Raw genomic sequence first — 27,640 nt, forward strand, 5'->3', positions numbered from 1 at the left:
AAATGTGACTGTGTCTCTGTGTCACTGTGAGCGTGTGTACGGAACTGTGAGGGCGGGGAGGAGGGCTTGATTTGCTGTTACGATTGCTCATGTGTGATGCGGTTTAATTGTGTGACAGGATTTTTGCGAGTGTAGTGTTCTTTGACCGCGGTTGTAAAACTGGGTGTCTTCATGGTGCGTGTGTGTTTATGACCATTTTTGAACTGTGGGTGTGGGATGCCTTAACTGTGAGATCTGTGATTGTGTTTACCCATGGTGTATGTATTTGTGATATTATTGGTGTAGGGTGCGTGTCAATTCGTTGTCACTGTGTCCCCATGAAGTGTGGCAGTGGGAATGTGAGTGTGTGGGGTGTCTATGCGATTGTGACTGTGTCCCCGTGGTGTGTATGCTTGTGTGACCATGTGCAGCCAGTTGTGTTTAGGTTTGGGGGTGCCTCTATCCCCGTGGTTGAGTTTGTGGGACTGTGTGTCCGTATAGCACTGTAGTGTGGGACGCCTTTGTCTACCTTTGTGACTCCAGCGCTCTGCTCCCGGGGGACCTCTGTGAGCTCGGGGACAAATTCTGCCCAGAACTGCAGTGACCCTGCTCTTGTCTTGATGCTGGTATTGAACAGGACGCCCTAGTCTTGCCTGACCTAGACCTACATTTATAGGTGGTGGGCGGTTGGTTGACCTGGGCTCGCCGAAGAATCTGATGTTTCCTGACTCCTTTCTTCTTCCTCAGCTCTGCTTTGCTTGCACAGAGGCTTCCAGAGTGGAGTAAAGAATGGCTGTTGAACATCCACAAGGCTCCTGCAAGGTAGTTTGTGGTTTCCCCTTGTTTCCGGAAATCCCCTTTTCTTTGTCAGGACTTGACTTGCTTTTCTCCTCTTGAAAATTCTTGCCCATCAGGTGATTTGCTCCCTGGAATTTACCCTTTGAGAAAATGTGATTGGCTGCAAACCCTAAGCCCTCACAGGCACCTGATTTTCTCTTACTAATTTGTCAAATGGTTTAATTTTACTTTATGCTGTCTTTTTTTAAAAATACTATTTCTATTTATAAAAGTAAGACATGACTATTTTAAATAATTTCAGAAGTACATCTTTTGAAGAAAATTTCAATTCCCAGCTAAAACCAAAGCTAACTTTTTTGTATTTTCTTCCTGGTCTGTTTTATGTATGTATATAAAATGTGATTTTTAAAAATTGAATTCATTCAACATTTACCATTATAACCTACATTTTTACATAAAATTATATTTAAGTATTTTCCCACATGATTTAATATTTGAAACATTTTTAGAAGTTCATATTTATTTGAATGCCTGTGGCTTTTTTTTTTTTTGCTCTCAAATTAGATACAGAAAAGGTATATCCTACTCATTTGTGCCATTTAATACATAATTATACTCACAATAGGGAGTACCTAAGAAATAGAATACAGCCATCTCTAAAGAAACCTCTGTTGTACCCTTCTACAATCATAAACAATTGTGTTCCTCTGGTGATGACCACTGTGATCATTTCTTTGCCTTTCATTAGAACTTCAGTGTATGAGTTCCAAAACCATAGGTTTAGTTTATGTGTTTTCTTTGTATGAATAGACATTCTTTTGTGTCTTTTTTCATAAAAAAATATGAGCTTCATTCATGTTTCCTGTAACTACAGTTCATTTTTTTCCATTGCTGTATATAATCTTGCATGATAGCATCACAATTTACTGCTTATCCAGTCTACTTTTCATGGATATACGACTTGCTTCCAGTTTTTGACTATTAGAAGCGATGTGACTATGAATATTTTGCACATATTTTGGTACATCTCTGCTTGCATTTCTTTAGCATATACACTAAAATTGTGATTAAATTGCTGAGGGATAGAGTTTATATGTCTTCAGTTTTACTAGACAATGTCAAACTGTTCTCTAAAGATACTGTGCAAGGGGTGCCTGGGTGGCTCAGTCAGTCTGCCTTCGGCTCAGGTCATGATCGCAGGGTCCTGGGATCGAGCCCCACATTGGGCTCCCTGCTCAGTGAGGAGTCTGCTTCTCCCTCTCCCTCTAGGTGCTCTCTTTCTCTCAAATAAAGAAATAAATAAATTCTTTAAAAAAAATATACTGTGCAAGTTTTTACTTGTATCAACTGTTTATAAAGATTCCTTTTGCTCCATATCCGTGCCTGCCCTTGGCATCATCGTACTTTTAAATTTTTGCCAATTTGGTGGATGTCTAATGTTATTAATTATACATTTAATTGATATTTCCTTGATTTTCAATGAAACTGAACACAAATTCTTGCCCAGCCGGATATCCTCTTTTGTAAAATGCTTGTTGAAATGTTTTTCCAATTTTTAATTGGGTTGTTTTTCTCTGATTAAAGCAGATATATATATATATATATTTATATGTATCTATCTATCTATCTATATGTATATCTTCTGTATAATAGTGACTAAACATTTTCTTCTCTCTGGCTTGGTTTTTCATTCTGTTGCCTTTTGATGAATAGAGGTTTGGGATTTAAATGTTATGAAATCTTTTTCAGTGGTTAGTGTTATTTAAGAAATTTTCTGCTACCTTGAGGTAATGAAAATTTCTTATGTTCTCTTCTAAAAGCTTTCCACTCTTTGGCTTTAACATGTGGGTCTTTACACTACCTGGAATTGATTTCTGTAGGTAGTGATGTAATTTCATTTTATCCCCCATATGTATATCCAGTTGTTCCAGTATCATTTATTGTAAAGTTCATCTTTTCTACACTGATCTGCAGTGCCATTTAGTAAAAAGTCAAGTGATCATATATGTCTATGTTTATTTCTGGACATTATATTCTGTTCCATTGCTCTATTTTTCTCTCCTTGCAGCAATATCATGATATTTTATTCACTCTGACTTTATAATATTTGGAGCAAGAGTATCTTGGCTGTTTGTGTTCCTCTGCATTTCCATATAAATTTTTTGAAATAGCTTGGTTCCACTCAAACATCTTTTGTGATTTAGATTGAATTGCATTGTATCTATAATTGTGTGAGTAGAAATTTGGTGAATCTTCTAATAACATGAACCTCTCAGTTGTTTTAGTCTTCTTAAGGTTTTCTCAACAAGGTCTTGCTTATCTCCCTAGGCAAATAGGAACCATATAATCCATTGTATAGTATTTCCCTTTTGCATTTGACTGCCAGGAATCTGAACACTTTAAATAATGATCAGTCATAGTAATAATTTTAGCCTGTGTTTATGATATTGAGTACCTGTTACCTATGATCGTTGTGTATGATTAGAATTTTTTTTTCTTTAATTCTTTGCCTCCTCAAATACATTTTTGGAAGTGGGGATATAAAAATTAGGTAGGGGGCTCCTGACTGGCTCAGTCAGTGGAGCATGCAACTCTTTATCTTGGGGTTGTGAGTTCAAGCCCCACGTTGGGTGTAGAAATTACTTAAAATTAAAAAAAGGGGCGCCTCTATGGCTCAGTTGGTTAAGCGTCTGCCTTCAGCTCAGGTCATGATCCCAGCATCCTGGGATCAAGCCCCGCATCAGGCAGGGAGCCTGCTTCTCTCTCTCCCTCTGCCTCTCCCCCAGCTTGTGCTCTCTCTCTGTCTCTCAAATAAATAAATAAAATCTTTAAAATTTTTAAAAAATAGGTATAGCCTTAGGTACAGATGTAGATATCTATTGTCTAAAATTTTTATTTTAATAACATTCTGGTCCAATCAGTTCTGCTTTTTATGGTACCCTTTACTGTTCTCTCCATATTATATTTCTTTTTTAATTGTCCTTTCCTCTTGCCCCTACCTTCTGCTGTCCTTTGTCAGATAGTTTTTGCATTTGCATCTTTGCCATCTATTCTCTTTAGTTTAAATATAGGCTTCTTCAGAATAATAATTAAAAAAAGACATCATCTCTCAGATTAGTTTACCTATACTGGTCTCTCTGTAACATGGTGTAAAAAGCATGGGCTCTAGTATCACATGTGGCTTCTGATCTCAGCTGCACCACCTGTGAGCTGTTTAACCTGTAAATGAGAGGTTCTTTTTTTTTTTAATGTTTTTTATTTATTTATTCATGAGAGTCAGAGAGAGAGAGAGAGAGGCAGAGGCAGAGGGAGAAGCAGGCTCCCCACTGAGCAGGGAGCCCGATGCAGGGTTCGATCCCAGGACCCCGGGATCATGACCTGAGTTGAAGGCAGACGCTTAACCATCTGAGCCACTCAGGTGCCCGAAATGAGAGGTTCTTATTCTCACTTCATGTTGAGAATGAAATAAGATATGTGTAGAACACTTGGTACACATCAGAAGTTCAAGAAATGTTAGCTCCCTTTCTCCTTTACTTCTCATTCTTGGGACCTCTATATCAATTACAGTATAAAGCACTTAACTAAAGGCCTTTTGGTGGTTCCCAAAGGATTTTTTTTTTTAAATTGAGGTATAAATGACATGTAACATTATATTAGTTTCAGAAGTACAAGATAATGATTTGATATTTGTATATATTTTGAAATGACCCCACAGTAAGTCTAGTTAATATCCATCACCATATGTAGTTTTTCTTGTGATGAGGATTTTTTTAAGATTTAGTCTATTAGCAACATTCAAATATGCAGTGCAGTATTATTTACTACTCATGACTTATTTGTTTTATAGCTGGATGTTTGTACCTTTTGAACCCCTTTACCCATTTCACACCCCCACCCCCAGTCTCTGGCAACTACCAATCTGTTCTCTATGTCTACGAGCTTGGCTTTTATTTGTTTGTTTAGATTCCACTTATAAGTGAAAGTATATGGTATTTACTTTTATCTGACTTACTTCACTTAGCATAATGACCTCAAGGTCCATCCATGTTGTCACAGATGGCAAGATTTCATTCTTTTTTATGACTGAATAATATTCTGATAATCTCTAGTCATCCATTGTTGGTCACTGAGATTGTTTCCATATCTTGGCTATTGTAAACAATGCTGCAGTGAACATGGGGGTGCATATATCTTTCTGAGTTCGTGTTTTCATTTTCTTTGGATAATATTCAGAAGTTTGCTGGATCATACGGTATTCTATTTTTAATTTTTTGAGAAACCTCCATACTGTTTTCCATAGTGACTACACCAATTTACATTCCCACCAGCAGGGCAAAAGGGTTCCCTTTTCTCCATATCCTTCTCAACAGATTATTTCTTATCTTTTTGATAATAGCCACTCTAACAGTTGTAAGATGATATCTCATTGTAGTTTTAATTTGCATTTCCCTGATGGTTAGTAATGTTGAGCATCATTTCATGTACTATTGGTCATCTGTATGTCTTCTTTGGAGCAATGTTTATTCAAAACTTCTGTCCAGGGCGCCTGGGTGGCTCAGTTCGTTAAGCGACTGCCTTCGGCTCAGGTCATGATCCTGGAGTCCCGGGATCGGGTCCCGCATCGGGCTCCCTGCTCGGCAGGGAGTCTGCTTCTCCCTCTGACCCTCTCCCCTCTCATGCTCTCTCTATCTCATTCTCTCTCTCAAATAAATAAATAAAATCTTAAAAAAAAAAACTTCTGTCCATTTTTTAAATCAGAATGTTTATTTGCTATTGAGTTGTATTACTTTTTATATATTTTGGATATTATCATATACCCCTTTATCAGGTATATGATTTGCAAATATTTTCTCCCTTTCAGTAGGTTGCCTTTCTATTTTGTTGATGATTTACTTTGCTATTCAGAAGGTTTTTTTTTTTTAAGATTTTATTATTCATTTATTTGACAGAGAAAGACACAGTGAGAGAGGAAACACAAGCAGGGGTAGTGGGAGAGGGAGAAGCAGGCTTCCCGCCGAGCAGGGAGCCTGATGTGGGGCTCGATCCCAGGACCCTGGGATCATGACCTAAAGCCGAAGGCAGATGCTTAACGAATGAGCCACCCAGGCACCCTATTCAGAAGTTTTTTTTTTTTAAAGATTTTATTTATTTGACAGAGAGAGACACAGCGAGAGAGGGAACACAAGCAGCGGGAGTGGGAGAGGGAGAAGCAGGCTTCCCGCCGAGCAGGGAGTCTGATGCAGGGCTCGATCCTAGGACCCTGGGATGATGACCTGAGCTGAAGGCAGACGCTTAACGACTGAGCCACCCAGGCGCCCCCAGAAGCTTTTTAGTTTGATATAGTCCACTCATTTATTTTTGCATTTGTTGCCTTTGCTTGTGGAGGTATATCCAAAATATCATATCCAAGACCAGTGTCAAGGAGCTAACAGCCTCTGTTTTCTTCTAGGAATTTTATGGTTTCAGGTTTTATGTTCAAGCCTTTTTATCCATTTTGAGTTAATTTTTTGTATGGTGTAAGATAATAATCATTCTTTTGCATGTGGCTGTCTAGTTTTTCCAACACCATTTATTAAACAGGCTGTCCTTTCCCTTTTGTATATTTATGGCTCCTTTGTTGAAATTAATTGGCCATAGTTTATTTCTGGGTTTGTGGTCCATGGGTTTATTTCTGAGTCTGTATTCCATTCCACTGATCTGTGTGTCTGTTTTTATGCCAATACCATACTGTTTTGATTACTATATCAAAACAATAATATACTTTAAAATCAGGGAACATGATGTGTCCAGCTTTATTCTCCAAAGGATCTTAGGCAAATTTTGCTCCCCAAATGCTTTGTAAATCATTGAGAGCCAGGATTATACATATTAATTCTCTTATAAACATAACTTTTAACCCATTTTAAATTTGTTTTGCTGTGTTTTGGGGATCTAAATTCATTTTTTTCATTTACTCAGTATTGTTCCAGTGTCTTTTATCTAGTAATAACTTATTTCCTTTTCCATTACTTTGCATTGTCTACTTGGTGTTATATTATTTAAGTGGGTTGTATTATCTATTAAATATTTTAAAAATTTATGTCTCTGTGCTTGTACCTCTGCCATGTTAAGATCATTTCCTTTTACAAATCTTTGAATGCCTGATCAAATATGTCACTTTTTTTTCCTGAAAATAGCTGTATTCTCTGTTTCTTTCATTACAAAATAATTCTTTATTACAACAAATTTAGAAAATACAGAGAAGCAGAAATAAAAGGCAAAGGTCATCTGTAGTCCTATCAGTTAAAGACTGCTGTCAAATTGTTAGAGCAAATGCTTAGAATTCTTTCTTTAATGTGATCATACTATGGCCACTGACCTGTAACCCATCTTTATCATGCCAAAATACATTATGAACAACTGTCATGCTTTTACACATTTATCTTTATCATGAGTTGTAATGGTCTCATAATGTTAGCATCTTATCAAGCCCCTTTTGTTGAATATGGTTTGCTTACAAACTATTGCCTTTTTTTTTAAAGATTTTATTTATTTATTTGACAGAGAGAGACACAATGAGATAGGAAACACAAGCAGGGGGAGTGGGAGAGGGAAAAGCAGGTTTCCTACTGAGCAGGCAGCCCGATGTGGGCTCAATCCCAGGACCCTGGGATCATGACCTGAGCTGAAGGCAGACGCCCAACGACTGAGCCACCCAGGTGCCCCCAAACTGTTGCCTTTATAAACAAGTATCTCCTTAGCCTGAATGCTAGTGTTTTCCTTTTTTAATTTTGTTTTTAGTTAAATCATAATTATGTATTTTTCTTATAAAAATAATCTATATGTCATGGAGGGGCTCACATCCCATGTGACCACAGTCTCCATTCCCAGGTATCTACCTGAAGTACCCAAAGATAGCCCCTGTTCCAAGTTAATTATTTATCCTTTTTACCTTTATTCTATGCATTTAAATATATGCACACATGTATATGGTATTGTTTCTCACATAAAAGTATATCTATATAAAGAGAATAATAAGTATAGGCCGCAAAATGTGGAAAGTAACTGCCTTATAGGGTTGGTCCAAGGTTTGAGTTGGTTCATGTAAAATCCTTAGAACAGGATTCTTAGAACATTCACTCAGATCATTCACTTAGTGTCAGTCATTTGGTAGTTATTGTTACCATTCTGAAACTTGGTTTTTCATTCTGTGTGAGGAATTGTACACATAAGTATAGAACTACCTCACTTTAATTGCTTCATGTAAGGCCATATTTTGTAGTACTGTGGTATGTTTAATCATTTTCTGGTTTTTAAACATTTAGTTTCATATAGTTATCACGGTGGCAATCACTGTTCCAATGAACATTTATGTATAGGCCTTCTCTAAGGTATATACTAAAAGTGAAATTATGGGGATAATAGAATACACATATTTTAAACTTCAGTAAATATTTACAAGTTAAACTTCACAATAGCTTCTTCACTTCATAGTACGCCTAACTCTCTCTGACAGAACCTGTTTCTCCACTTCTGGTTAGTTTACTTATGGCTACATGAGGTGCAAAAACGAACTTGCATTTTTTTTTTTTTAATTTATGCTAGTCATTCTTAACCATGGTTACTGATGTCTGGGTCATGCCCACAGCGATTCTGATTTAATTCATCTGGGATATGGCCTGAGCATTATCATTTTTAAAAGAGCACCAGATGATTCTAGTATGCTATCACAGTTGTGAATTAATGACTTAAATGCTCGTACAAAGTGACAAGAAAAAACATTGAGATTTAATTGGTCTGAAGTGGTGTTCAAGCTCTAGAATTTTTTGAAAGCTACCCAGTTAATTCTAATTGCAGTCAGAGTTAGGAACCACTGACCTAGGGAAATCATGATTCATTTTCTAGAGCTGAGTACTGTAACTATCAAAAAAACCAAAACCAAAACCATTGTGTAGCAAGTAGGTAGGGGAGGGATGAGTTTGAAGGAGGCAGGCAACAATATAGGTCATACCTGCGTTCTTGCCAGCAATAATGTTATGAAACTATCATTGTTTGGTCATTTTAGTGGTGTTTTGGGAGAAAACATAAAACACCAGTTTTCATGTTTTATCAGCAGTCTTCATGCTTTTCAAAAGCAAGTTTTGAGTTTTGTGACTTACAAGTTTTAAAACTTTTGTATTCTGTTTTTATATCCTTTCCTGCCATTTTGTTACAATATTGAATTCAGATCAGTTTTATTTTTTGAAGTTTAATGTTATTAATTTTTTCTTTGTAATTTTCTGTGTCAAGATTTTTAAAAAATACATTGGTCTCATTTTCACTTCATTTCTAGGTATTTTGTATTTCTGTTTAGTTTCATATTTAACTTGAGAATTATTTAGTAATATGTCTTGTTTTGGATTACTTTTAAATTTTTATTAAATTCAAACTTACAGTGAAGTTACAAAGAATAGTACAAAGTATTCTTGTGTACTCTACTCAGATTCACCAACAGTTTACTTTTGCCCCATTTGCATGATCATTCCTGTATGTGCTTGTAGTTCTCTCTCTATATGTGTATGCCCACACACACATGCACAATGCACACGTTTTACCTGAACTATTTAAGAATAAGTTGTGGAGGGGCGCCTGGGTGGCTGTCGGTTAAGCGCCTGCCTTCAGCTCAGGTCATGATCCCAGGGTCCTGGGATCGAGCCCTGCATTGGGCTACCTGCTCAGCGGGGAGCCTGCTTCTCCCTCTCCCTCTGGTGCTCCCCCTGCTTGTGTTCTCTCACTCTCTCTGTTAAATAAATAAATAAAATCTTAAAAAAAAAAAAGTTGTGGAAATTTGCTTCTTTACTTTTAAACATGTCAGTGTGTTATTTTCTCAGAACAAAAGTATTCTCTTGCATGACCACAGTACACTTATTAAAATAAGAAATTTAAACAATTACAGTACTCTTATTTAACGATCTATATTCAAGATTTTTCACTGGTCCTAATAATGTTGTTTTGTAGTACTCACTGTGCCCTCATCCTCTGTTCCCAGGCACTGTCCAGGATACAGTCTAGGATCACAGATTGAATTTAGTATCATCTCTCTTTCAGTCTTCTTTAATCTGGAAGAGTTGCAGTGCCAGGATTGTCCGATCATAAGTTTCCATATGTATGTGAGTGTATTCCTGGCTCAGTCTTCTGTGCCATAGTTATCTAATTTTTTCTCTGTGCCAATGCCACAGTCAGTGAGTATTGTTTTCTAGTAAGTCTTGACATCTGATAGAGTGAGTCCTTCCAGCTTATTTTTAAGGAGTGTCCCTTAGTCTTCTATATGTAAGTTAGAAAATCATCTTGTCAAGATCCATGAAAAACTTGTGATTTTTATTACAATTGCAATAAATGTATAGATTACTCTGGAGAATTGATGACTTTACAAAATTGATGCTTCCTTTTAATAAGAAATGACATTTCCATATATTTAGGTGTTGTTTAATATCTCAGTCCACTTTTATAATTCTGTTCACATATTATACATTTCTAAGTACTTTGCTTTGGTACTATTTGTAATAAAATGTATTTTCATTTTCATATTTTATTTTTTTAAAGATTTTTTATTTATTTATTTGACAGAGAGAGAGATAGTGAGAGCAGGAACACAAGCAGGGGGAGTGGGAGAGGGATAAGCAGGCTTCCCTCCGAGCAGGAAGCCTGATGTGGGGCTCGATTCCAGGACCCTAGGACCATGACCTGAGGCGAACGCAGACGCTTAATGACTGAGCCATCCAGGCGCCCCTATATTTTATTTTTTTAAAGTAACCTCTATACTCAATGTGGGGCTCAAACTCATGATCCCAAGATTAAGAGTTGCCCGCCCTACTGACTGAGCCAGCCAGACACCCCTAAATAAAATGTATTTTTCTAACTTTGTTGCTGGTATGTAGAGATGCAGTTGGCCTTTGTTTTCTGGTTTATTTCTGAGAGTTCTGCAAAATCTTTTACTAAATATAACAATCTGTTAGAGAATCTTTTGCATTTTTTCCTTGTAGGCAATCATAAGATCTGCAAACATCAGTTTTGTTTCTTGCTTTCCAGTGATTTATATATTTTACTTGCTATAACTTTTAAGGACATGCACTTAACTTTTTCATCATTTAGTATGTTCTTTCCTGTATTTTATAGGTACCACTCATCAGTATAAGGAAATTTCCTTCTACTCACAGGTTTTTAAGTTCTTTTTTTTCTGTTTAATAATTGGATGTTGAATTTCATCAAATTGTTTATTGGAAGTAATTGTGCTTTTTCTCTTTAATCGGTTAACAAAGTTAATTATGTTAATATATTTTCTAATGTTAGAGGAATCTTATCTTCCTTGAATAAAATAAACTTAGTTATAACCTTTTCTTTTTTGTTACTTACTGTATTGTTGACTAGAATTTTGTTTTCAATATTTATATCTATATTCATAAGTTAAATCAGCCTGAAATTATTCTCTTTTATAGTCATTTTCTTATTTGGCATCATGGCTATACTAGTTTTATCAGATAAATTGGGGAATGTACTCTCTGTTTTTTTTTATTTGAAGTTAAAAAAAGTTTTGTACATTCAGACATGTATAAAATATATTCTAGGTTTGAATTTAGTAAAGTGTATTCCCCCCAGGTCTCCAAGAGATGAGAAGATAAATGTGACATATGGAGCACTGTCTTTATTGCCCATCAGTGCACCTTCAACAACACAGTGCTATGTCCAGGAGACCATGAAATATGCCCAGGAGGGTGTCCTTTATATATATGTATATATAACATGACTACTTCTTGCAAAAAGACAAAGGAAAGTATAGTAAGCTCTAACAATTTTCTAAATACTCATTTTGACTTTTTTTTTTAAATAAAGGGTAATTCTTTAAAGTATATTATACAAATAGATTGGGTTAAGTTGGCTGTGCTTTTCTCTGAAAAGCAAAAAAAAAAAATTAAATACATCATGATACAATGCTAATTTAAAACTAGATCAATCTCTGTTCACTGATTATTGTATAATCAGATGGGACCTTTGGGAAGGATAAGACATTTGAGAGCCTTGCTAGCTGAACCAATGAACACCAACTGATTTTTCTGAGTTCTATAGATCTAGGAGCACCTGGCTGCTCAGTCGGAAGAGCATGAGACTCTTGATCTTGGGGTTGTGAGTTGGAGCCCCATGTTGAGTGTAGAGATTGCTTAAGTAAATAAAATTTTTTAAAAAGTTACATAGATCTAGGTCTCTGGGACAGAAGCCAACAGTGATGACCCATTACAACTTCAGGCAAAGTATTTTTAACTCTAGAGATACAGCACCATTTATAGAGAATAACCTCCTTTGGCTCTTGTTGGTGCAGTCAGAAAGAGGAGTTTAGAGACATCCAAAAAAGATGACTTACCTCAGGAGGAATTTGTGTCTCTGTTTCTCAAATCATATATAGATTTTGAACATAAAAGAAGAATGTAGTACTCCCTTCCCCAATATTGGTATGCTTGTCATATATTGCCACTTATGTATATGTTAAATCATTATATAAAGTTGTGATATCTTAAAACAATAAGATTTAAAATGAAATTCTGATACAATTATAATAGAAAATCAGGAGCAAAAAAATAATAGGTTATCTGGCAATTCACTGGATGAAATGTCCAACAGAACACTTTTTATTTGATTTTGTGGACTTACACAAAATAACTATAGCATAATAAGATGGGGATAATTGATAAATGAAAATGCCATTTCTTGAGCTTTATTATGTTCAAGGTACTATATATAGCACCTTAGAAACTGATAAATTTTTTGCCAATATTCTATAGAGGAGGAAACTGAGTTTTAGTGGGGCAAATAATTCACCCAAGGACATAAGTGTTGGGACCTAGATTTTAGGACCTGGATTGAAAGCTGGGTTTCTCAGACTTCAGAGCCAATGATCTTAACCAAGATAGTTTGGATCTAAATCTCCAGGAAAGATAAAAAAATAAAATTAGCGGGGCGCATGGGTGGCTCAGTTGTTAAGCGTCTGCCTTCGGCTCAGGTCATGATCCTAGGGTCCTGGGATCGAGCCCCACATTGGGCTCCCTGCTCGGCGGGAAGCCTGCTTCTCCCTCTCCCACTCCCCCTGCTTGTGTTCCCTCTCTCGCTGTGTCTTTCTCTGTCAAATAAATAAATAATCTTTATAAAAAATAAAAAATAAATAAAATTAGCTAACATATCATGGACAAAATGGAAGTTTATTCTCACTTAGGGAAAGGCAGTTTTCTTGAATTGTCTCAAACTCTTCAGTTGTACTAAGAAAAGCAAGATTAGTCTCGCTAAATAGTGCTGTACACGTACAATGATTCTTACTTAACACACACACACACATATATGTGGATATATACTTTGTGTATATATGCTTTGTGTATATATACTGTGATGGGGGGGAGGTTAGTCGGATTCTCCAAGGAATCAGAACCGATGGCAAATATATAAATATATAATAAGGAATTATGTCATGCAATAATGGAGACTGACAAGCCCCAAGATCTACAGTCCACAAGCTAGAGAACTGAAGAGCTGATGGTAGAGTTCCAGTCCAAAGGCCAGCAAGCTTGAGATCTGGGAAGCGCTACTGTTTCAGTTTGAGTCTAAATGCAGGAGGAAAACCGATGGCCCAGCTAGAAAGCAGTCATGCAGGAGAAATTCCCTTTATTCACTGGGGGATCAGACTTTTGTTCTGTTCAGGCCTTCAGTTGATTATATGAGGCCTACCCACGTTAGGAAGAGCAATCTGCTTTACTCAGTCATTTACTCACAAGTCAATTTACTTATTTAAATGTTGAACTCATTCAAAAACACGCTCACAGAGATGCTCAGTAGTGTGTCTGCCTTCAGCTCAGGTCATGATCTCAGAGTCCTGGGATCGAGCCCAACATCAGGCTCTCTGCTCCGCGGGAAGCCTGCTTCTCCCTCTCTCCCTTTACTTGTGTTCCCTCTCTCACTCTGTCTCTCTCTGTCAAATAAATAAAATCTTAAAAAAAAAAACAGTAATATTTGATCAAAAAATATATTTTTAAAATAATGACCCATATAACCATCACACAGTTTAAAAAATACTTTGCTGTTACCTCGAATCCCTCTGCCTGCCCAAACAAAATTAATCTTTTTTTACTTGCTACTGAGGTGTAACCATTAAAAAGACTTTTGTAAAAATAATTCCTCTGCTATTATAGACATCCATTTTACCAACTTTTTATGACAACCTAAGGAATGTTTTATAATTTTGCCAGCTTTTAAACTTTATATAAATTAAATCATACTGTGTGTTTTGTTAATTTTGTTTTAATATTTTTAAAATTAATTCATATGGAACAGTTTAGATGTATCTTGTTTATTTTCACTGCTGCATGCTATTTCATTTCAATAGCTGTATGACTTTATCATACTTTATCCAATATATATTTTTTGTGGATATTGGGGTTTTCATCTATTTGCTCTTAATAGAAACTGTTGCTGCTATCAACATTCTAGTGTATGTTTTTCTTAGGAGTGTAATTGCTGAATCATAGGAATATGTATATTAACCTAAATAATACCAAACTGTTTGAGTAGTTCTATGAGATTCTGTTTTTAACAGTGTATGTTTACCTACTGCTTCACATCTTTGCCAAGATTTGGAATCGTTACACTTTTTATCTGATGTATTTATGGTGATCTGTCATTATGGTTTTAATTTACAATATCTTAATTAGTAATGAAACAGCATCTTTTCATTCCAGTTTTCTTTTGGCTTCTTTTTTTCAAAGGTTTTTCTTGTTTAGGTGAATTCACCTAATAGTTAACCATTTTAAAGTATACAATTCAGTTGTAGTTAGTGTAAATTCCATGGTATTTAACCTGTCTTCAGAATGTTGTGCATACCTCAGCTCTCTCTAGTTTCAAAATTCTCTTCACCCCATAAAACACCCTTAGCTGTTTGAAGCACAAAACCTTTAACTTTGATGAATTAAAATGTATTTTTTTATTACTTGTACTTTGAAAAGTATAAGAAATACTTACCAAGTACTTGTAATAGTATAATTACTAAGAATATATTGCCAATTCCAAGGTCATAAAGATTTATAAATCCCTGTGTTTTCTTAAAAGAGTTTGATATAGGGGCACCTGGGTGGCTCAGTTGGTTAAGTGTCTGCCTTCAGCTCAGGTCATGATCCCCGGGTCCTGGGATCAAGCCCCGTGTTGGGCTCCCTGCACATTGGGGAGCTTGCTTCTCCCTCTCCCTCTGCCCCTCCACCCTGCTTGTGCTCTCTCTTTCTCTCGCACTCTTTGTCTCTCTCTCTCTCAAATAAATAAATAAAATCTTAAAGTTTTATGGGTTAGCTCTTATATTTAGGCTATTGATCCATTTTGGCTTAATTTTTTTAATGTTAAGCCAATTTTTATGAAAGAGGATTTTAAATTTTTTAAAATTCTAGTACAATTAACATACAGTGTTATATTAGTTTCAGGTGTACAATATAGTGATTCAACAATTCTATACATTACTCAGTGCTCATCACAGTAAGTATACTGCTAATCCCTTTCAGCTATTTCATCCATCCCCCTACTGACCTCTCCCCCAATAACCACCAGTTTGTTCTGTATATTTTAGTCTTTTTTTGTCTCTTTTTTCTTTCTTTGTTTTGTTTCTTAAATTCCACATATGAGTGAAATCAAATGGTATTTGTTTTTGACTGACTTATTTCACCTAGCATTGTACTCTCTAGATCCATCCATGTTGTTGCAAATGGCAAGATTTTATTCTTTTTTATGGCTGAGTAATATTCCATTTATCTGTCTATCTATCTATCTATCTATCTATCTATCTATCTATCTATCTATCTATCTCACATCTTTATCCATTCATCTATTGATGGACATTTGGGTTGCTTCTATAATTTGGCTATTGTAAATAATGCTGCAGTAAACATAGGAGTGCAAATATCTTATTTTTCCTTTTCTTTTTTATTTTTTTTAATTTAAATTCAATTAGTTAACATATAATGTATCATTGGTTTCACAGGTAGAGGTCAGTGATTCATCAGTCTTATGTAATACCCAGTGCTCATTACATCATGTGCCCTCCTTAATGTCCATCATCCAGTTACCTCACCCCTCACCCTGTCCCCTCCAGCAACCCTGTCTGTTTCCTGTGAATAAGAGTCTCTTTCGTTTGTCTCCCTCTCTGATTTTATCTTGTTTTATTTTTTCCTCTCTTCCCCTATGATCCTCTGTTTTGTTTCTTAAATTCCACATACAAGTGAGGTCATATGATAATTGTCTTTCTCTGATTGACTTATTTCACTTAGCATAATACCCTCTAGTTCCATCCACGTCATTGCAAATGGCAAGATTTCAATTTTTTTTCATGGCTGAATAGTATTCCATTGTGTGTGTATATCACATCTTTATCCATTCATCTGTTGATGGACATCTAGGCTATTGTGGACATTGCTGCTATAAACACTGGGGGTACAGGTGCCCCTCCGGATCATTACATTTGTATCTTTGGGGTAAATACCCAGTAGAGCAATTGCTGGGTCATAGGGTAGCTCTATTTTCAACTTCTTGAGGAACCTCCATACTGTTTTCTGGAGTGGCTGCACCAGCTTGCATTCCCACCAACAGTGTACGAGGGTTTCCCTTTCTCTGCATCCTTTAACATCTGTCCTTTCCTGACTTGTTAATTTTAGACTTTTTGACTAGTGTGAGGTGATAGATCTTTTTGAATTAGTGTTTTCATATTCTTTGGTTAAATACCCACTAGCGGAATTACTGAATCATACGGTCATTCTACTTTTAATTTTTTTGAGGTCATTCTACTTTTAATTTTTTTGAGGCGTCTTCATACTGTTTTCCACATTGTCTGCATGGTTTGTGTTCCCACCAACAGTGCCCGAAGGTTCCTTTTTCTCCATATCTTCGCTAACACTTGTTTCTTTCTTTCTTTCTTTTTTTTAAATATTTTATTTATTTATTTGACAGAGAGAGACACAGCGAGAGAGGGAACACAAGCAGGGGGAGTGGGAGAGGGAGTAGCAGGCTTCCCACAGAGCAGGGAGCCCGATGCGGGGCTCGATCCCAGGACCCTGGGATCATGACCTGAGCCGAAGGCAGACGCTTAACGACTGAGCCACCCAGGCGCCCCACACTTGTTTCTTTGTTACTGATTTTAGCTATTCTGACAGGTGTGAGATGATATCTCATTGTGGTTTTTACTTGCATTTCTCTGATGATGAGTGATGTTGAGCATCTTTTCAGGTGTCGGTTGGCCATCTATAAGTCTTCTTTGGAGAAATGTCTGTTCATGGGTTCTGCCCAATTTTTAATTGGATTATTTTGTTTTGGGGTGTTGAGTTGTGTAAGTCCTTTATATATTTTGGATACTAGCCCTTTATTGGTTATGTCATATTGAAAATATCTTCTTCCATTCAGTAGGTTGTCTTTTAGTTCTCTTGATTGTTTCCTTTGCTGTTATTCTGATGTAGTTTATTTTTGCTTTTATTTTCCTTGCCTCAGGAGACAAGCATCATGAAAAATGTTGGTGTGGCTGATGTTGGAGAAATTATGCTTGTTCTCTCTTCTAGGATTTTTATGGTTTCTGGTCTCACGGTCTTACACGTCCTTAATCCATGTTGAGTTTATTTTTGTGTATAGGTTAAGAAAGTGGGTCCAGTTTCATGGGTTAATTTTTTATATGAAGTGAGATTGAGGGTTTGACTTCATTCTTTTGCATGTGTTTATCCAGTTGTCCTAGCACCATTTGTTAAAGAAATGTTTCTTTCCCCCTTGAATGGACTTGTCATCCTGTTGAAAACCAATTGGTCATAGGTATTTAGGTTTATTTCTAAGGTTCTCAGTTCTATCCCATTGGTCTATATATCTATGCTAGTTGTGTCAGTATCACAATATTTTGATTACTATAACTTTTTGTTAGTAAGTTTTGAAATCAGGAGGTAATCTTCATACTTTGTTTTTCTTTTGCAATATTGTTTGGCTATTCAGGGCCCATTCTGTATGAATTTGAGGATCATCTTTTCATTTCTCCAAAAACGCCATTGAAATTTTGATAGAGGTTGCATTGAATCTGCAGATTGCTTTGAGTTTTGCCATCTTTTAACACTACTAAATTTTTCAGTCCATGCATGTGGGATATTATTCTGTTTTAACCCCAAGTGGTTACTTCAGTTGAATTCTGTCACTAACCACCCTGAGTTAGTGTCAGACTCCACAGGTTTTAACTGTTTACTCTCCCTTCCTTAGACCAACTGGCTACAAATCTGGTTGGGAAGAAAGGGTCCCCATGACTGCCCCCTCCCACCAAGTTTAATAATTTTATTAGAATAACTTAGAATTCAGGAAAGCACTATACTCAAAATTAAAGTTTTATTATAAATAATAAGGATATAAATCAGGAGTAGCCAAATGAAGAGATACATAAGCAAAGTTGGGAAGGAACCCAAATACAGTTTCTGTAGAATTTCCTTGTGGAATTAGAGTACATTACCTTTCTGGTTCATCAGTGTGTTCATCAGCCAGAAAGTTCTACAGAGCTTCAGTGTCCACACTTTTTATTGGGGTTCCATTATGTGGCACGAATGATTAATTATTGGCTGCATGATTGAACTCAATCTCCAGTTTCACTCCCCTCTCCCAGAGGTTGGGTTGACCACCTCCAATGCTCAAGCTACATACACAGGCACACCATGAGTTATATCATCAGCACAAACTCAGGTGTGATCCAATAACAAAGACACTTCTATCACTTGGGAAATTCCAAGGGCTTTAGAAACTATGATCTAGAAACCTGGGACAAAGACCAGACAAATTGTTTATTATATAACAGATATCTTCTTATTTATTTAGTGGTTCCTTTTCTCTTGGATCATTTATCATTTAGCTTCTTATTAGTGATTTGAAAAAGGTCTTTATATTTTGGATACTAGGTTTTTGGTAACTATTTTATAAATATCTTCTCCCATTATAAGGCTTATTTCTTTACTCTTTATCATGGATTTATTCATAACTGAGGTATGAGTCATGTGTACTTTGTTCTACAAATTTATTTTCTAAGTTATTAATATTGCCTGTTTTTTAAGGGAGGGTGATGCCTGGTAGTCCATATAACTAAATTTTTGGGAAATCTGTCAGGTTCCTGTGTTTAGACAACCCTCCTACAATCCTTTCTTCTTTTCTGCCAACTGTTATTTTAAATTTTGCCTTTTTGAATTCTGTGTTCATCTTCTGTGTTGAGTTTTTATTTCTTGGATTTCATGTCTTCTTGTTTTTTGACTGACTCCAAGAAAACTTCAGTTGTCAAAATTGGTTTTTGGGGTGCCTGGGTGACTCAGTTGGTTAAGCGTCTACCTTCAGCTCAGGTCATGATTCCAGGGTCCTAGAATCGAGCCCCACATTAGGCTCCCTGTTCAGTGGAGAGTCTGCTTCTCCCTCTCCCTCTGTCCCTCCCACTCCCCCCCCACTAGTGCACACACACTCTCTCTCTCTCTCAAATAAAGTCTTTTATAAGAATTGGTTTTTGATATAGGTGGCATATAAGAATGGATGAATGTGTTAAACTTGTGAGTTCTAGTATATCTGAAAAGGGCTCTTTCACCCAGTACATTGGTTCTTTTGCAGGATAGGAATTCTACTTGAAATTACTTTTCTTTATAATTTTGTAGTTATGACTTCTGGCTTAGAATATTGAGAACTCCAAAGCCATTTTCATTCCTGCATTTTTATTTATGCCCTATTTTTAATCTTTGGAATATTTTATGGTCTTTTCTTTGTTTCTAGTGTCCTGGAACCCAATGTAACATATATGTTAGTGTGAATCATTTTTATTCTTTATTCTAGGTATCAAGTGAGTCCATTAAATGTGGAGATTCACGTCCTTCAAGTCTGGAAAATTTCTTAAATACTACTTTCTAAAACAATCCGTAATTTCTGTTTTCTTTGAAAATTTTCTAATATACAGCAAAATTGAAAGAATATTCCAGTGTACCCTATATACCCTATTTAGTCATCACCTAAAATTGCCAATTGTTGACATTTTGCCACATTTGCTTTATCTTTCTAAACACACACGCACTCATGCACACACATATTCCTCACCCCCTGGAATCATCTGAAAATAAGTTGGGGACTCTGGACATTTTACCCTTAATACTTTTAGCATGCCTTTCCTAGGTATAAGGACATTTTTCCAAACAATAACAATGACATAGCAAATCTGAAAATTTACATTAACTCATTAATATCACCTCAAACATTTCATGCTCAAGTATTTCCAGTGGTTCCCAAAAAAGTTTTTTTTTTTAGCTGATGTAATGTTTTTTGTTCATTTACTTGGTCGCTTGTTTGTTTGATCTAGGATCCAGTCAAGATTCATGTATTATTTTAGATGTTGGGTCTCTTTAGTCTCTTTTAATCTAGAACAGGCTTTCATTTTTTGTTTGTTTGTTTAATATGACACTGAATGTTTTAGACAATTCAGACAGTTCTCTTATAGACTGTCTTAACAACCTCCATTTGTCTGATGGCTTTCTCATGGAAATCGGAGGCTTAGATTCAGCTTAAGTATTTGGCAAGCGTAGGATGTAGGATGGTGTACCTTTTATTACGTTACATTGGGAGACAGGTTGTTGCACTATTGGTGATGCCCAGTTTTTTTAACTTAAGGTTAAAGGTGGTGAATACTAAATCTTCCCAGCATAAAGGTATATTTTTCCCTTTATAATTAGTAAATAGCCTGTGGAGTGATACTATGAGACCAGTGAATATCCTTTTTCTCAACAACCATTCACTTTCTGGTTTTAGGATTTACTGAGAATCCTTGCCTGAATTAATGTTTAGATTAGATTATATTGGTGCTTTCAAAATGATAATTTTTAGATTGCTTTATTCCTTCTAGCACCCTGCCTGACACTTGGCAGATGCTTAGCACACTTTTAAAAATGTTCTCTTTCCATTAGATATTGAGCTGCCTTGCATGACCTTCCAATTTTCATTCGTTTTCCATTTGCATATCTTCTTGTACTTTTTAAAGAGATTTTTCGGGGCGCCTGGGTGGCTCAGTCGTTAAGCGTCTGCCTTCGGCTCAGGTCATGATCCCAGGGTCCTGGGATTGAGCCCCGCATCGGGCTCCCTGCTCTGCGGGAAGCCTGCTTCTCCCTCTCCCACTCCCCCTGCTTGTGTTCCCTTTCTCACTTTCTCTCTGTCAAATAAATAAATAAAATATTTAAAAAAAAGAGATTTTTCACTTATATTTTAATCTTTGTAATTATTTGTTTTTATTCCCACTTTATATTTTCATTTCCTAAGATTCTTTCTTTATCTCATTCCTTTTATGTCATCCTAGTTTTCTACCATGTAAAAAAATAACTTCTCATGTCCTTCTTAGGATATTAATAGTGGTTTCTGAAATTTTTCTTGTTTTCTTATGTAGTTTCTCTTCTAAGTTCTTTGGGGTTTGTTTATTTAATCTTTTCTTACATGTAAATTTTCCTTAACTATGTGATGGTATTTGCCTCTCCGGAGTTTGGAGCAGACACTATGAACCTGACTTAACTTTTTGTATGCCAACTGGTAAATTTCCGTAGGTACATAGTGCCCCCATTTTTAAAGCCTTTCTGGGGATTCTGCAGCATAAATCATCCTCCTCTGGGTTTTCTTTACTTTTTGAGTTAGGTTTCATCATTCTTTGGTTTGTTAAGTTAGTCATCATTTATTTTTCGAACTTAAAAAGTTTTGTTGCTTCTACCTCCACTTTAATTCTCTTTGCCTGAGCATTTGGTCCTTTTTAAAAAGTCCATTTCAGGATACCTGGGTGGCTCAGTGGTTAAGCGTCTGCCTTCAGCTCAGGTCATGATCCCAGGGTCCTGGGATCCAGTCCCACATTGGGCTCCCTGCTCAGCAGGAAGCCTGCTTCTCCCTCTCCCACTCGCCCTGCTTGTGTTCCCTCTCTCGCTGTCTCTCTCTCTCTGTTGAAGAATAAATAAAATCTTTAAAAAATAAAAAATCCGGGGTGCCTGGGTGGCTCAGTTGGTTGAGTGACTGCCTTTGGCTCAGGTCATGATCCTGGAGTCCCGGGATCGAGTCCCACATTGGGCTCCCTGCTCAGCGGGGAGTCTGCTTCTCCCTCTGACCCTCCCCCCCTCATGCTCTCTCTCTGTCTCATTCTCTCTCTCAAATAAATAAATAAAATCTTAAAATCAAATAAAAAATAAAAAATCCATTTCATTAGTTTTAGTGAAGCTTTTAAAAGGGCAGGAAAAACTGCATGTGATCCACTTGTCCTCTTTGAGAGAAAGTATTCTCTTTCTAGAGAGATCTTGTTTTTACATGTTTATTTTTAAGGATAATAAGTTTTGAAACTAATTTATTATATTAGGCATTCATTAAATGTATCTTGATCCTTTCGCATGTGCCAGAATTCAAGTCAATTAAAGTAACAGGCCTTGATTATCCTTCCTTCCTGAAGGCTGGCTCTACTGTAGAAGACAGACATTAAGCAAACATTCAAATATGAAGTTTGCAATTGTAGGAGACAAATGTGTAATCAACCCTTACCAAAACAGAATACAAAGAATGGAAGGAAACAAAGGGGGAAAAGTGCTTTGAGAGGTAATGGTGGGATGTGCATAATTAAGACTGAGTATTCAGAAAAGATCTTTATTAGGATATGCCGTGTAGCAGAGACCTGAACAATGTCCAGGAACTGGTAAGGCCAAGAGTATAGACAAATATGTAGGGTAGATGAAATCATTTTGTGTATGTGGGGGGAGGGGGAGTATTATAGTTTAGTGCATTTAAAAAACTGAGAAGACCGGTGTAGCTATAACTTATTGTTGATGGGAGAGAAGTATCAGGTTGAAGAGGCAGGCAGGAGGCAGATTACTGAGGAATTGTTAAGACCAAGTTAAGGAATACAGATCTTATCCTAAGGACAATGGGGAATCACTGAAGCATTTTTAACAGAACACTGCCAGGCTGAATATCACTCTGGCTGCTAAGGGTGTAAAACTGGAAGGGCAGTCAACTAAATAAAATGCTGCTTTTGTGCCCAAATAAAAGACAATTTTGGCCTGGATCATCTGTTGACAGTGGAGATGGAAAGAACAATTTCAGGACATATGTAGGCCTACCCCAAACAATCTTGCTTTGTAAGTGTTATAAGAGGAGAATGGAGCTCAGATGTTTTTACCTTTGGGGTTTGATATATTTGCTCAAGGACTTAATTGATATTTTTAAATCCATTCTTTTTCCTAGTCTCTTTTCTGGCATGTAGGTCTTCCAAAAATAATAGCTACTAAACACTGTGGCAGTTACTTTATACAACTACATAAATATATTTTGTGTGATTTCAGAATCATTCAATAATCACTGGAGCTGGGGTTCAGAATACTTATCTGTTTGCGTCCTTGCAATCTGCCAGTAGTATCACCTCTATCTGCTCTTCCCTTCTCTCAGACTTTAAAACTAGATTCTCAATTACAGTAGCTTTTGCTGAGTCCCCTTTTTTGTTCTCCCAAGCTTAGCCTCATAGACTTCCTTGGCAAATGTGGATTTTATGAAATGGCATAAATAAGCCACATTCTAACCACCGTAGATTCTTCCTTCTGCAGTGCTCATTCGTCACATTAATCTTTCATCAGGATATTGCTATATCTGGAGTAACATTCTCTTCTATTTCCTTCAGATTATATGCAATTTATGTTTGTTACTTGATTGATTATCCTAGATTTTTCCTTCTAGTTGTAGTTTCTTAATGCTCCAAACAACCCTATGAAATGGGTTAAATGGTAATTACCCTCATTTTACAAAATGTATATGACACTAGATTTATTCTCTAACAAAATTGGGGTAGAGCCTAGATGTCTTTATATTTATCAAGGTCCCCGTGTTTGAAGGGGATTTTTATTTAAATTACTATTTAGGAACAACTGACTACTCTGTTTTCCTAAATATCTCCTTCACCTTCCAGTGTGACTTCTTTTTACTTTGCTTTTCAACTGATCAAATTGCCCAATCATATTTAAGAACTGTATAAGCTATTCACTTTTTATGAAAATTAGTTTCAGTTAAGTCTTTTCATTTCTATTAAAGTTTTTTTCTCCCAGAACACAAAAAAAGTGAATGTTTGCTTTTATATTTTCTTTCAGACTGTGAATCAAGGTTGAGACCAAGAAATTATTTCTGAAAAAGGATATTTATGGAATAGAATCATCCTGATGAGAGATAATGGAAAGACTTATAAAAAACAGCATTGAGTGTTCAAGTTTCAGAGGTGATTGGGAATGTAAAAGCCAGTTTGAGAGAAAACAGGAATCTCAGGAAGGACATTTCAGTCAAATGATATTTACTTCTGAAGACATGCCCACTTTCAATACCCAACATCAGAGAATACATACTGATGAGAAACTCCTTGAATGTAAGGAATGTGGGAAGGATTTTAGTTTTGTATCGGTCCTTATTCGACATCAGCGAATTCATACTGGTGAGAAACCTTATGAATGTAAAGAATGTGGCAAGGCCTTTGGTAGTGGTGCAAACCTTGCTTACCATCAAAGAATTCATACTGGTGAGAAGCCTTATGAATGTAGTGAATGTGGAAAGGCCTTTGGTAGTGGCTCAAACCTTACTCATCATCAGAGAATTCATACTGGTGAGAAACCATATGAATGTAAAGAATGCGGGAAAGCCTTTAGTTTTGGATCAGGCCTTATTCGACATCAGATAATTCACAGTGGTGAAAAGCCTTATGAGTGTAAGGAATGTGGGAAGTCCTTTAGTTTTGAATCAGCCCTTACTCGGCATCACAGAATTCACACAGGTGAGAAACCTTATGAATGTAAGGATTGTGGGAAGGCTTTTGGCAGTGGTTCAAACCTTACTCAACATCGAAGGATTCATACTGGTGAGAAACCTTATGAATGTAAAGCATGTGGAATGGCCTTTAGTAGTGGTTCGGCCCTTACTCGGCATCAGAGAATTCATACTGGTGAAAAACCATATATATGTAATGAATGTGGGAAGGCTTTTAGTTTTGGATCAGCCCTTACTCGACATCAAAGAATTCACACTGGTGAGAAACCTTATATATGTAAGGAATGTGGGAAGGCTTTTAATAGTGGCTCAGATCTCACTCAACATCAGAGAATTCACACTGGTGAGAAACCCTATGAGTGTAAGGATTGTGAGAAGGCCTTTAGAAGTGGTTCAAAACTTATTCAGCATCAAAGAATGCACACTGGTGAGAAACCCTATGAGTGTAAGGAATGTGGGAAGGCCTTTAGTAGTTGTTCAGACCTTACTCAACATCAGAGAATTCATACTGGTGAGAAACCTTACGAATGTAAAGAATGTGGCAAGGCCTTTGGTAGTGGCTCAAAACTTATCCAACACCAGCTAATTCACACTGGTGAAAAACCGTATGAATGTAAAGAATGTGGAAAGTCCTTCAGTAGTGGTTCAGCTCTTAACCGGCACCAGAGAATACACAGTGGTGAAAAACCCTATGAATGTAAGGAATGTGGGAAGAATTTTGGTACTGGCTCAAGCCTTACTCAACATCAGAAAATTCATACTGGTGAGAAACTTTATGAATGTAAGGAATGTGGAAAGGCTTTTGGGAGGGGTTCAGAGATTCAGCAACATAAAAAAAGTCATACTGATGAGTAGCTCTGTGAATTGGAAATTTATGTTAGAATTATGTGGTTAAGGAAGGACACAGGACACATAAGAAAACTCATATTAGGGAGTGTCACTACAAATGTAACTAAGGTACAAATGCCTTACTTGTGCTTTACCACTTCATCTGAGAGAATTTATACAGGAAAAGAAAAACCAATTTGAAGAACTCTATCTATATTCATTCTTTCATTATTTTTGGAAAATTCATACTTGTGAATATTAAAAATTAAAAAAACTGCTTATTGTATTTTGCCTTTATTTTAAACATCAAAAAATTCATTTGGGGGCTAACCCTAATGCTTTTGCTTACTGATCCATCTCAAAATTATTTTAAATTATTTATTGAGGGTCTAAATTTGTCCCTCCCTGTTTCTCATTTCAATACCATTTATTTAATAATCTTATCTATTTTTGTATTTTTTATTGCCTGTTTGATGGTAAGTTATATTTTTATACATACGAAGCATGGATATCAGGTCAGTCTTTGTTTTCTAAATTTGCATATCTGTGTTCCATTTTGTTTGTGTTGTTACTGTTACTTCTAAATATCCTTTAATATCTTGTGGATCTATATCTTTTGTTTTGGAATATTGTTTTACTTTACTTTTATAAAGTCTACACTCTTTTTGCCAAACAGTTCTTCTCTATATTAATGTAGATATGAACAAAAATAGTTATCTGTAATCATACCAACCGTAGACAATCATTGTTGAACTTTTGTAGCAAACCCTTTAAGACTATGTCATGGTTTTTGAAAGAAAGTGTGATTATGCTATACTATAACCAGCCTTTAATATTCTTTGTAAATATATTGTTCCTCATCTATTGGCTTGAAGGTATTCACCTGTCTTTTTCAAGCCCCTATTTTGTCAAATATGGAAAATTTTGCCATTATAAAGAGTTATCTTGATGGCTCCTTTTAAATGTGTCTTTATTTTTTATTGTTCATTTCAGAGAAAATGTATGGGGTCTTTTCTGCTTTTAAAGATTCATATCATAATGTATAAGCTCTGCTTCCCTTGACCAACGTTCGTGACCCTAGTTATTTCCCCAATGTTAACCAACTTACTTATTCTTCCAGATCCTTTTATATGCATATATAATGTGCTTATGGTAATGTGGGCATAATTAACTCACTTCGGAGGCTTGTTATGTGGATTCTACAATTGTGCCTATCACATAATAAAACTTGCTTAGTATTAGCCTTTGTCATTATTATTATCTTTTCAATTTTGTTATGGAAAAACTTTTAACTAGTATCCATGTTTTACTGAACATCAAAGACAATATGATGGAAAAAAAGACATTCATGTAAATGAATATAAGAAAAGTTTGACCAACATCTATTTCTTATGACAAGAGATAATTCATCTTAAAGAAAAATATGTGATGGTAAAGTGTAAGAAGGAAAAATTCATACCAAGGTGAAAATAAAAATTCTTCATAGAAATTTGAATTTTGAGGAATGACATCAGCATCATGACAGCATAAGATGCCTACCCTCATTTGGCCCCTCTGTGGTTGTTGTGGGATCCAACACCATAAGCTAAGGAACCTGAGAGGAGTCTCACCCATATCGAGTAATAAGCTGACAGTCCTTGATACAGGCTGTGAAACCAGCAGGAGTCTGAACCATCCCCAGCCCCTTGTGGCTGCATTAAGGGCAAATCTGGAGAATGCTGATTTGAGCAGACACTCACAAATGAGAGAGCCTTTGTAGAACTCCAGATTTCCTGAGGAGAGAGTCTAGCACTGTGTTGGAGAAAAAGAAAAAAAAAAAGGAGGGGGTAAGATGAACTTTACCAGTGCCACCCCTTCCCCAAGGTGGCATACCATGGAGCTGAACTAGCCAGCAGTGACTTCTTCTGCAGGGGAAAACAGTGGGTGATTGTCCAGCTTCCCTACCTGTATAGGATGCTGCTAAAGAAACTTGTTTCTCTCCTGCAGTACCCACAGTATTGAGGCAGTACCTGCATGACTGCAGCGAGAGGAAATGAGGATATAAGAATATTGGAATGTATTAAAGAAATACAATTCCTACCAGCTGCATCCAGGTCTCCAGCAGGAAGCCCACCACAAGCCACTGGGAGAACCTTGCACAAGGATCCCCCACTTGGCTTGCAGGCACACCCAGTGCCCCAAACATTAAACCCACAGCTCCCTTAATTCTTCAACT

The 27,640-nt window shown here is 36.4% G+C and overlaps 2 protein-coding genes across 2 annotated transcripts in view; both read left to right on the plus strand.

The window, feature by feature from the left end:
* The first annotated feature begins 724 nt into the window (after positions 1–724).
* LOC148163209 (uncharacterized) lies at positions 725–25,663 on the plus strand. The gene is made up of 2 exons (XM_088028470.1): positions 725–801; positions 23,934–25,663. The coding sequence occupies exon 2, from the start codon at positions 24,013–24,015 to the stop codon at positions 25,450–25,452; it is 1,440 nt and encodes a 479-aa protein (XP_087884596.1). The 5' UTR covers positions 725–801; positions 23,934–24,012; the 3' UTR covers positions 25,453–25,663.
* The window catches only part of LOC114198942 (uncharacterized), a 61,360-nt gene continuing 34,466 nt past the window's right edge, over positions 747–27,640 (plus strand). The window contains exon 1 of the mRNA XM_028090645.2: positions 747–801. Within this exon, the coding sequence (XP_027946446.2) occupies positions 769–801 (33 nt within the window). The 5' untranslated portion in view covers positions 747–768. The remainder of the gene's footprint in view (positions 802–27,640) is intronic.

This window comes from Eumetopias jubatus, unplaced genomic scaffold (assembly GCF_037043125.1).
Source record: "Eumetopias jubatus isolate StellerSeaLion01/CBP00866 unplaced genomic scaffold, mEumJub1_p1.0 scaffold_10, whole genome shotgun sequence".
NCBI classification, from domain to species: Eukaryota; Metazoa; Chordata; class Mammalia; order Carnivora; family Otariidae; genus Eumetopias; species Eumetopias jubatus.